The following is an 11084-nucleotide window of genomic DNA, read 5'->3' as shown; positions in this document are numbered from 1 at the left end:
ACAAACTTTTAGCCATTACCAGAATGGATAGTCCAGACATTAATACAGAGACCCGAAAATGAGACCAGGGTTATATACCTGGCTCTGACATAGATTTCCTGTATTCCCTTGAGCAGATCACATATCTAAATGTTTAAATGGCCTGTAATTTTGTGTGGCTCAATTATTGGGTGCTCCATTTTAGACAACTAGGCCCTAACTATGAGGTGCTGGGTACCCAAAACTTCAGCTGAACCAAATGGTGTTTTCTTGAATTAACAGTTTCTCTGACTGGAGCTCCCAGTAACGGAATCATCCAAAAGTAAAGGTCACTTTTGAAACTTTGTCCTTGAAGCTTTTTAAGTTCTTGTAGCATGACCATCACTGTAGTTTCTGCATCCCTTTCTGTGTCTGTTTCTGCATACTTCCCTATCTTACTAGGCTAGTGTGAGGCTAAACTCGTTGTTTGTAGAGTGTACTCAGATCTGTAGATAGAAGAGGCTATATAGTGTGAAATTTTATTAAAATGAATAAAATATGAATTTATTGTAAACAAAATATCCTTGTGCAAAATCATGAACAGTAAAAATCTTCTGTACACAATTTAAAAAAATTAAAGTTTGCATAAGTATAAAACCTACCAACTCCACGCTGCAGGCATTTCATCCAGTGAGTAACTGTATACAAATGAAATCAACTGTATAACTGGCAGAGCTAATAGTGCCAATGTGATGTTGAAGCAAAGTTCAGATCTCTCATCTTTAATGTTGGCTGTGGCAGAACAACTACTTTTAGGGTCTCTGACAAATAGGAAGGTTGAGAATGAGCCAAAGAAATGGGAACAATGGGACTATAGCAGCAAGAGACGTTCATCCTGAGGCTCTATCATAGTAACCTGTCAGGCCCTAAGTGCAGACTCCCAATCAATATTTGATGGAGGAGCCTCCTCAAAATTTTGTCCTACCCGCCATGGAGCCTGCACCCTCTTCTTCTCCCAGGCTAGATAATCAGATCTGGGATGATCATCCAGCTGGTCAAATTCTTTAAGGCTGAAATGAACTGCTAGCTGGTTCACCATTCTTTTCAAGGCAAGAAAAGCTGCAATGACCTGGAAGGTGAGGAAGAGGGCAAAAATGATGTGGACTGCTCGCTCTAGTGGCTGGATCTTCAGACCGTCATTAAAGAGCAAGAAGAGGATTATGGGCAACTGCAGGAGGAGACTTAGGAGCCAAAAGCCAGCCAGTTCAGGGACCTACAACAGAAAGACATCACGTCTAACATCAACTGTTATTAAAGCATGGCAACTGAACAATGCAAGCAATGTGTACACAGTTGGAGTACATACCAAAAACATGTATCCTGTAAAAAATCCATTCTCCCTCTTCCCAAAGCCTGCGTATGCTATGGAATTGCTAAGAAACAGGCCTGGTTGAAAATGTTCTGTCTAAATTATTTTTCAATGAAAAATTGGGGTTTTTGACTAAACAAAATTATTTGCCAAAAACCATCTCCTTTCTGTGGAAAATGTCTATCTTTCATCAAAATAATAATGCCCCAAATGTGAACATTTTAATTGATTATACTGCTGCTGTGCCTCATCGGAATTGTAGTTGAGTTGCCTCATGCACCCATTCTTATGGGCTTGGCTCCTAGCTGAACTTCATCTTCCATGATGCAATGTGGCTGTGCAATTCCCATGATGCACCAGCTCCCTTAAACAAGAGAGGAGACAGTGGTGTATCACATATGATACAGTCTAAGCACTGAGCAAAGCTGATCAAGAATAAGAGAAGCATGTGGTATGTGAACCAGAACTCCCCTGATGTGCTGTGGTAGCATTTCAGAATTGAAGTATTTCGGTTTAAAATTTTTGCTGAAAAGTCAACATTTTCAGCAGGGGAAACCCCATTTTCCAGCCGGGGAAACCCCATTTTCCACCCAGCTCTACTATGAAACAAAGAGATAACATAAATGTCTAGCCAACAACTACTCTGAAATCAGTTTACTATTCCGATTTTTCTTTCAACTAAATCCAGGGCTTCAGGGAGTTAAATTCAGTGGACGATTGTGGGCTTCCCTGGTGTTCCCATCACCTTCTAAAATCTCTGCAGAGAAGTCCTAGCCCTACTGCTGCACCTTGTGAGCCCAAAACATCCTGGTAACAGCAGAAGCAGAGCGAAATGTGGTCACTGGCCTTCCCACTGTTCCTGCCATAACTGCCAGCCAAGTGTGATCCTATTTACTCCCCCACCCCACCCCAAGGTGACAGGGAAAAGTGGACACAAGGTTGCATCTGTGGCAATGAAGTCTATAGGATGTTCAGCAGCTCAGGTGACGTGAAGTAGCAGAGTAAAACTAGTGGGGATAGTTTGATTCTCATCAGTTTCCCTCTATCAGTATCATTAAGGTAGTGCTATAGACTGGAGCAGGAAGCATGGTCTTCCAAGGGCAAGGTACAAGGAGAATTAAATTATCAGAGCAATAAGCCAGGACAGAAGGAAACAACCAACAGAGAGGCAGAAAAAGGAGACTTGCACTGAAAGTTTAGTGTCAGTACGTATCAGTATGGAACAGAGCCTGGTGAGCCTGGTCCCTTGCTCCCTGGATCAGCCAGCTCTAGGAGCATCACATGCTACACTACTCTATCCTACAATACTTCTAAGCAGACCCACCATATGACAGAAGGCTTCCAGAGAGCTGCATGAAGCTGAAGAGGATGGTTTCAGTGACGTGAGGTCGCTGGAGCAGGAATCAAAGAAAAGAGAGAGGGAAAATGAGGTTGGTATCCCCAAAACAAAAAAACAAGAAAGGGGGAAGGAACTGAAATGAGGGAATGAAAGGGATAGACAGACACAGAAAGAGCATAACTGGCAGAAGAGAGGCTCAGACTGGAGAAATGCATAAAACCAGAATGAGGGAAGTCAATTATTTAATATGAAGGTGATTTTGAAGTTTGTGTGTGCTCCTCGTCCACCCCACAACATAGAGAGACTAAATTTAAGTCCTTTGTTTATTCCAGGAGGCTTACAAAGGCCAGATCTGATTCTGTCCTTTTGTGAACTTCAGAAACAAAGGAGCCCCTGCTCACTTGTGCAAAGTGACCAGCTCCTTTAGCTCAACTGTCAGAGCATTTACCTAGGGACATGGACCCTGGTTCAAGTCCAATTAGTAAGTGCTCCTTTATAAGTGAATGTAATTGTGATGTGTCTTTAATTCAAAGCATCATACTCCGCCCCCTAGGGCTCCTGAACTGATGCTCAAGGAGGTCAACAGAACATACCTTCTCCTGCAGATTGCCCATGTATCCAAGATACAGTCGGATGGCCTCAATTAGAGAGACTAGGACGATTACTGTGACCAGGATGAACTTGTAGTAATCTGGCAAGACTGGGTACTAGAGAGAGGAAGAAAGTAGGAATTCCAGAGGGATGGAATGCACTATCATTATTTTATATGGCTCTACAGAAGCTTATGGTATTTGTGATCTGGAAATTCATGCAGCACTGTCAATGTTGCTGAAACCCAACAAGCCATAGCCCCTGATTTTTCAATCAACCTCCAACCAAACCTGCCACTAATTCTGTCATGAAATCCTGTCCCTCCAACTACTCTGACATTTCTGCGGAGACACTGCACTCTATTAAGTATCACTTTCCATGTCTGGGTTGAAGGTAATCAGTAGAAGGGCCAAATATTAGGGCTTGTCTTCACTCCCGGGGAGCTCAAGGCTGCTGCAATTGATGCTGTGGGTATCGACTTAGCGGGTCTAGTGAAGACCCGCTAAATCGACAGCAGAGCGCTCTCTAGTGGACTCCACAAGAAGATTGAGGTAAGTTGACCGGAGAGCGTCTCCCATTGACGCAGCACAGTGAAGACACTGGGGTAAGTCGACCTAAGCTACGTTGACTCCAGTTACGTTATTCACGTAGCTGGAGTAGCATAACTTAGGTCGACTTACCCCGGTAGTGAAGACAAACCCATAGTCTTACAGACAGTGTGAGGAAATAAGATTCAGACAGGCACCACAGACGTTGGAGGGGATATGTTCCCTCACGACTTACCTTCAGCTGGAGCATGACAACACTGCTCACCCACCAAAATGGGAAAAAATAAAGGTTGAAATAGAGGGACATCTGCAATGGCAAACTGGAGACTATTTCATTATCTAGAGAGAGAGAAAGAAATCCTCATCACCCAAGGTCTGTGCCAGATATTCTCTTTCCTACATACAGCAGAGACAGCTGCTACTGGGGGAGGGATAGCTCAGTGGTTTGAGCACTGGCCTGCTAAACCCAGGGTTATGAGTTCAATCCTTGAGGGGGCCATTTAGGGATCTGGGACAAAAATAAGGGGACGGTACTTGGTCCTGCTGTGAAGGCAGGGGACTGGAATTGATGCTCTTTCAAGGTCCCCTCCAGCTCTATGAGATACCATATTTAAAAAAAAAAAAAAAAAAACAACCTCCTCTACTTTAAGACATAGCAACTTCAACCAACAGAATAATGGTTGGACTATGAGATCAACCAAGTTCAACATTAAGTATAGTGTGTTAAAATGTGCAACAGAAGAATTCTGCTACATCACAACTGTATTCTAAAGAATCTACGTGTGAAAGTGTATACAAACCTGCACCAGTAAGGAAGGGGTTAAGCAGCTGTTCTGCTGCCACACTTGCAAAACATGAATGGGTGGAAGAGAAGCTCAAAAGGAGAGTAGACAGTGGAGTTGAACTGACCTGCACTCTGAGCTCCTGAGGCCTGACTTTAGCAATGTGGTAGTCTCATCAACAGGGCGTAGGCTTAAGTGAGCATATATATTTGATTATCCTCAAATTAAAACTGATCCCTAAAGATCAGAACTCAGGCATGCTGGTGGGGAATCTTACATCGCTTGGTCTCGACACAATACCTTTCTTCTGTATAGAAAATTCTAGACTCCAGCAATGTCAATCCACTGTGCTTTTTTAAAAAGAGAACCACCAGTTTGGAATGTACATTAAAGAAAATGGAGTTCCAAATCAAATACTATGGAGAGAAGAAAATTAGCTGCTAAAACCCAGAAAAACAAAACTTTGACCCCTGCAATATTAAGTGGGAGGTGAAGTTCTCCGGTATTTAGAATTTGCACATAGTTTCAAAAAAACTAGAGACACAAAAGTATAAAAAGCAAGTCCTTAAAAAATGAGATCAGGGAACAGTTTTGTTTCAACTGGCAAGTTTCCTTCTCCCATTGTCCAATTTATTGATATCACATTAAATCTTGAATTAATGATCAATAAGCTGACTGTTGAAAGTTTCTCACATTTCTCAAAGTGCAGCTCATAGAAGAATCAGCAATCACCACCATTTGTGGGGGTGGAAGGTCCTCTTTATGATTGCCTCACCTGTATTTCCTGTTAAGTGTCCCTGTTTCAGCAGGTCCAACTCAAATTTAAACACCTAAAATATCCCCTAAATTTGGTGCCAGTGGAAGCCTGATATATTTGATCTCTTAAAGTGCTTTGTGATATCTGGATGAAAAATGCTAGGTAGTAGTATCTGGCAAGTTACTTTGAGTGCCTGGCTAAATGTGAAGGGATCAGTGGTTGTCAGAACAATAATATTTTCACAGAAAGGCACAATATGTTTTGCCCTAGGCTGATGTCTAAAGGTATCCCACAATGTACCACAAGACCACAAGTTTCATAATTTTTGGTGCTTTTTGTAAAGCCCCAGCTTCTGGAGTCCTGTGATTGTGTGAGAATCTAAGCTTTCATTTTTAAGCTGTTTCTAGCCCCCACGGCTGCCAAGAAAAGCGGCCAAAAACCTATTAACTCAAAACCACAAGGCACAGAAAAACAACCACAAACCCAATACTTGTTAAATCTCATGATTTTGATGATGGCATCCTGAGTTCAGGGGTGGGAGGCCTGACTGGTGATTTTTGAACACAAAAGTGGGGTTGGCACTATAGTCCGGCCCCCTAGCGAGGCTCTAGCCCCCAATAAGGCAACCTCACGGCCAGGCTGCGCGGGGTACCTGAGCCAAGCGGTGGTGCGGGGACAGTGTGAGTAGCGGGGGGACTGACGGCGGACACCCTGTATTCGGGCTGTTATCACTACTTCTAGCCAGGGGGTGAACCGCGCCCCGCGGCAGCTGCTGCCACCCTTGGGGTGAGGGGAAGCTGTTGGCGCTAGGGGGTCATTCTTCCCCCCCGCCCGGGGCCTTTGAACGCAGGGACACCGCGGAACCAGGCAGGGACGCGCCGTCGCATCAGCGCCCGGTGGAGCCCGGCGCTACCCCGAATCCCGCTGTAGTGAGGCTACCGTCGCCATCTTCGTTCCTGGCGGCGACCCTCTCCCTCTCTCCCCTGTGAGGATGCGGCCACCGCCGCCATCTTTGTTGCGGGCAGGGGGGGTGCGGTTCTTTACCCAGGCTGCCGCCGCTGCCTCGGCGCTCCGGGCCGGTGCGGTTGCTGTCGCTGAACACAGTCCGGCTGAAGGAGCCGAGCCGCCTTCTGACCGGATCCGGCAGCGCCATGCTGGCCGCGCGAGGCACATCCAACCCGCTGCTATGGCAACCGGGGCGCGAGGCGGCGGGAGCCGACGAAGCAGGGAGGAACCACGCCCCCTGTCGGTTAATAAGCGATGTGAGCATGCGCAGTAGCAATCATCGAAGCCGGCCCGCTACCCTGCGTTTGCCTTCCCCATCCCCAGGGCACAGAGCCTGGGTGCTGCTCGTTAGGGAGTCACATTCCTGCCCCACGCTCAGGCCGACTCGGGATTGCTGCCCCAAGGCAGTGCCTGGCTGGTGCCAGCCCCAGAGCAGAGCCCCAGGGCTGGGGGGCAGGGCCGGATTAACACAGGGGCTTTAGGGGGGCTGCAGCTCAGGGGCTCAGCTAAGGGGGGGCCCCACAAAAATAAATCCATAATTATGTACAATGTCGTGGTCACCAACCTGTTGAGCCTCTGCCAGTCGATTGTGATCTCCAGGCTGCTGAAAGTCCAGCGGCGCAGCAGGGCTCAGGCAGGCTGCCTGCACGCCATGGCCCCACACTGCTCCTGGAAGCGGCCGGCTGCTGGCACGTGTCTGCAGCCCCTGGTGGGGGGGGAGGCTCCACATGCCGCCCCCACCCCCAGCACTGGTCCCGCAGCTCCCATTGGCTGCCCCCCCCCCACCCTCCCGGTCAGACACCCCTCCAGCACCAAAACTCCCTCGCAGACCCTGCCCCCCAACTCCCTGCCCCAGGTCAGACTCCCCTCCTGCACCAAACTCCCTCCCAGAGCCTGTACCCCTCACCTTCTGCACCCCAACACTCTGCCCCAGCCTGGAGCCCCCATCTGCAGCCAAACTCCCTCCCAGAAAGAAACTAATAAAACAGCTGTTCTAAGGTAAGAAGTAGGCTATTTTGAATTAACTTAACTATGTTCTACATGTTTTAAGACTGAAATGTAACCACAGGAAGGCTTTGTGTTAATTATAAGGAAAGTTTAGTATAACATTAATAGCTTTGATGCTGTAATTGTGATAATTTTGTTTTAAATTCGGAAAAAGACTTGTATATAGGGGCCCCACAAAATCTAATGGCCCTGGGTCCACAGGAGAGTTAATCCAGCCCTGCTGGGGAGTGCTAGTGCCCTGGTGAGCCTGTTCATGTGGCTGCAGGGTGTGTCCGACCCACCACGGCCACCCCAAAGCCTAGCTTTTCATGCAATGTCCTTCTGTCCCAGGAGCTGCTTTCAGGGCACCTGAGTCCTTCCAGTTTTCCATTTCCTAAAAGTTTTTAAAAAATTTTTATTGTGATCACTCCATGTTTGTTCGAGGAGTATCGCTATACTAAGCAGGAGTTCTGTGTTTATGGGAATAGTGCAGCGGAAGGAGCGTTTGATGGGATGAATAACGAATGGTGGTTGGAATGGAGAGAAAAGCCAAGTGTTGACATCGTAGGAGCTATTCTTTGGCTTAGATTGAATGTTCGTGATATGTGTTCAGCGATTCATGGCGAATTCATTCACAGCTCGGAAATTTACTAGAAAATGCCCTCCACTCTGAGACACTTCCCTCTTGGGTGAGAAGCTGGCAGTAGTGACACCAGTACATATTTTTTAAACTACTTTTGAATGAGTATTTCATGACCCTTAAAACAAGTTATTGCAAAAGTGTCCTGTTTTGTTTTTGTTTTTATTTTGGAAACATGGTCACCTTAATCCCACATACATGTGTCTACAGGACCTAGCAAGGAATAATAGTTTGCTAAGATTCACCAAAATAGTCAGGGCTCAGTCTTCCCAGAGGAGAGTGAGGAATCCTTAAATACAATTTATTTTTTCCCTTGACTGCAGCTGATGATAAGTGTATGACTTTTGGCAGGAGTATTGATAACACTTGTAGTTTTAGCCTAGCTGGTGTGACTGCAGAGTGTGTTCGTATAAATGTCAATCCCTTTTTTAAAAAAATCCTATTAAACTCTTTCCCTTGATAATATTCTCTAGGAGTGAGTGCTACAGATTAATTATTTGTGACTGTACAGAATTTTTATATCCATTTTACATTTAATCCCCCCTCATTGCCCAGCAGTACAAACACACAGAAATTTTTTTACATGTAACCATAAACATAAGTTTAGTGCTAGTAAAAGGTATTGGCACCAGATTGCCTTCACAGAGTTTCCCTGCACAGTGGGAATAGATGTGGGCAGGACCTTATTCCTTGAATTGCTCAGAAGAGATGTAGAGGAGGAAGGGTGTGTGGGCAGCTTGGAGGAAGCTAGAGGTAACCGACGAGGGAAGTTCAGAAGCGGGTGTGGTTCCTGGATGGGAATGAAAGTGGTTGGGAGTTGCTAGCAATTAATTAAAGCTGACAAGGTAGTTAAGTATTGCTGTGCCCATTTTATAGCTGAGGAAACACCATTAGGGTCTGACACTGTGAAATGTTGTGTGTACCTTCTCTTGAAACATAGAAGCTGAGAGAGGGTTCAGTATAAGTCCTAGGTATGAGAAGCAAGGTAAGCCAATCAATCTAAATATTCCTCATAAAATATCAACTTGAAATTTTAAAAGACAAAATGATATAGCTTGTTTCTAGAATCCAGGGGTCTGGAATAAGACTCCTAATATCAGGCTCCAAAGACTAGACAAACTACCTATGAAAGCAACTATAAATAGTATGGAGTGGTTCTAGAGATAATTTTTACATCTGAGGAAACATTATAAAAAGGAATGGGTCTCAGAACATTAGAGTACGCTTTTGATTGAATTGCCCGAAACCTCATTTTATCGTTGTTACATTGGTCTTGGGATATTGCACCTGAAGTTTAAAATGCATTAAATTAGCCTACTATTCTGAGGTAACCCTATGAAAGGAGCAGGTAGACATGAAGTAAAAGTATGGCAGTGAATTGATGATTAAGCCAGATCTTCATGGAAGTTCTTCCCACAGTGTGAGTTGGTAGGTCCAGGTTCCACATTATCATTCACACCTTCAGGATTTTCCTATTGATTACTTTCTCAGAAGCGAAGGAGACATTTTTCCTTACAAGTTGCATGATGATGTGCTGCTCATTTGCCAGTCACTCTGCACAGATACCCTGATCTCTCATTCTACTTTTCTAATTTTACAGGCCTAATTCTGCAAATCTGTCAAGTGTGAAGTCTCTAGTCACATGAATATCTCCATTACAGTCAATGAGACTAGTCACATGATGAAGCACTCTTGACATAGGGAAGATTTGCAAAATTGGGCCCTTGGTTCCCAGAAATAGTGGGAGGTAGCACAGCTTAAACAATCAGTGAAGTGGTAAAACTGAGCAGCAAGTAGAGGAAAGGCCAGTGGAAGGCGGATACCAAAAGAAATGCATGGATTTGCTGTGTGCACTTGGTTTCCAAATTCAGGATGTGAATCTGTGATATTTGGCAGAACTGTGTGTTCAGCAGATGGCAAGCATCCTACCTGCCCCAGTGGAAAAAAATTCACACCTTTGTTTAATATTTAATTTTTATGAACATGCATAAAATATTCCCCAAAGATAGAATATGGCTGTATTCCAGCTAATCCTATTTAATTGTCCTTTGGCTTATGTACCCATCTTTTGTGAATTTAATGAACAGGAGATTTCCTCTGATTTTATGTAGTGTGTTTTTAGTGAGCAGATTCTTCCATTTCAAGCAGAAGGGGAACTTACATTTTTAAAGAACAGAGCCTTGGAAGCAGCTGAACTGGTAATTTAGTGCTTTATATAAAAGTGGGCCATAAGGGAAGGAAGAACATTAAACTGCACATGACTGGAACCATTCCAATATTTATACAGATGGTCATTGTAAGTGTTCAACTTTTATAGTAGGCCTGGATATTAGTCTTTCTTTTTTTAATGGAAGGGAATTCCATTGCTGTATCTCTTCATGTCTGTCCACATATGAATGGAGGGACAAGTACCCAGGGACTCCAATTCTTTATGCTTTGAAATAAGCTACTGGAATGAGAAACTGTTTGGAAGAAATAAACTCTTAATTGCACAGCATATTAAATTACTGTTTTATTTCTCTTCACACGTGCTAACTATAAATAAAACAAAAGTCTCTGACAATCTGCCTCTGAGCTTTAAATCAGAGGAATATTGCCACAATTGTCCAACTAAATTGGGAGACACTGGCTGTGCTCCCAGACTGATGCTCCTGGGGCACTCTGGCAACAAAACTAAGCCATAAACACCAGGTGTGGTATATCTAACAAAATTTAATATCAGCAGTTTCTACATTTGGCATTTCAGAAACACAGAGTTCATTTAAATGGTGCCAGAGGTTTATCTTTCCACCTGAATCATTATAGCTGTACTACGAAATGCGTTGATTTGGGTCTTACTGACATTGTTTTCTTCTGGGTTCATGAAGTAGATCCCAGCCCTGAGTGTGAGGTCATAGCCATCGCTCTGTGCAGTATAAATCATTCACATCTCAGCTTTTCCTTTAAAAAACTTGTACCTTTTTAAGATAAAGACTGTAAAATGGATACAGTGTTGGTCAGCACATACAAGCTTAGAGTACAAAGTCTGGCTCTTTTCCACTGTTAGGAGTAAAGAAGTGACAGGCTGAGAGTTTTAACAAATTACAAATACCACAAAGACTATAATAT

The 11084-nt window shown here is 44.3% G+C and overlaps 1 protein-coding gene across 2 annotated transcripts; it reads right to left on the bottom strand.

The window, feature by feature from the left end:
• Window positions 1-403: 403 nt before the first annotated feature.
• TMEM17 (transmembrane protein 17) lies at window positions 404-6590 on the bottom strand. 2 transcript variants are annotated; one of them, XM_074949602.1, is made up of 4 exons: window positions 6389-6587; window positions 4041-4144; window positions 3260-3373; window positions 408-1231 (listed from the first exon to the last, which is right to left on the bottom strand). In XM_074949602.1, the coding sequence occupies exons 1-4, from the start codon at window positions 6495-6497 to the stop codon at window positions 878-880; spliced, it is 681 nt and encodes a 226-aa protein (XP_074805703.1). In that variant the 5' UTR covers window positions 6498-6587; the 3' UTR covers window positions 408-877. The 2 variants fall into 2 exon arrangements, with proteins under 2 accessions (XP_074805704.1, XP_074805703.1); XM_074949603.1 differs by lacking the exon at window positions 3260-3373 and having other exon boundaries at window positions 404-1231; window positions 6389-6590.
• Between the last annotated feature and the right edge of the window lie 4494 nt (window positions 6591-11084).

The sequence above is a fragment of the Natator depressus genome, chromosome 3 (genome assembly GCF_965152275.1).
Source record: "Natator depressus isolate rNatDep1 chromosome 3, rNatDep2.hap1, whole genome shotgun sequence".
Lineage (NCBI taxonomy): Eukaryota > Metazoa > Chordata > Testudines > Cheloniidae > Natator > Natator depressus.
The sequence above is the reverse complement of the archived record's forward strand: the minus strand, read 5'-3'. Positions and strand labels throughout refer to the sequence as shown.

Bases quoted from the DNA above. Each gene is read 5' to 3' on its own strand.
- TMEM17 (XM_074949602.1), bottom strand. From the start codon at position 6,497: ATGGCGCTGCCGGATCCGGTCAGAAGGCGGCTCGGCTCCTTCAGCCGG. The intron at 4,145-6,388 runs GTAAAGAACCGC...CTCTCTCTCTAG, and splicing joins AGGCAGCGGCGGCAGCCTGG to ATAATGAAATAGTCTCCAGT. The intron at 3,374-4,040 runs GTAAGTCGTGAG...TCCTCTCTCTAG, and splicing joins TTGTCATGCTCCAGCTGAAG to TACCCAGTCTTGCCAGATTA.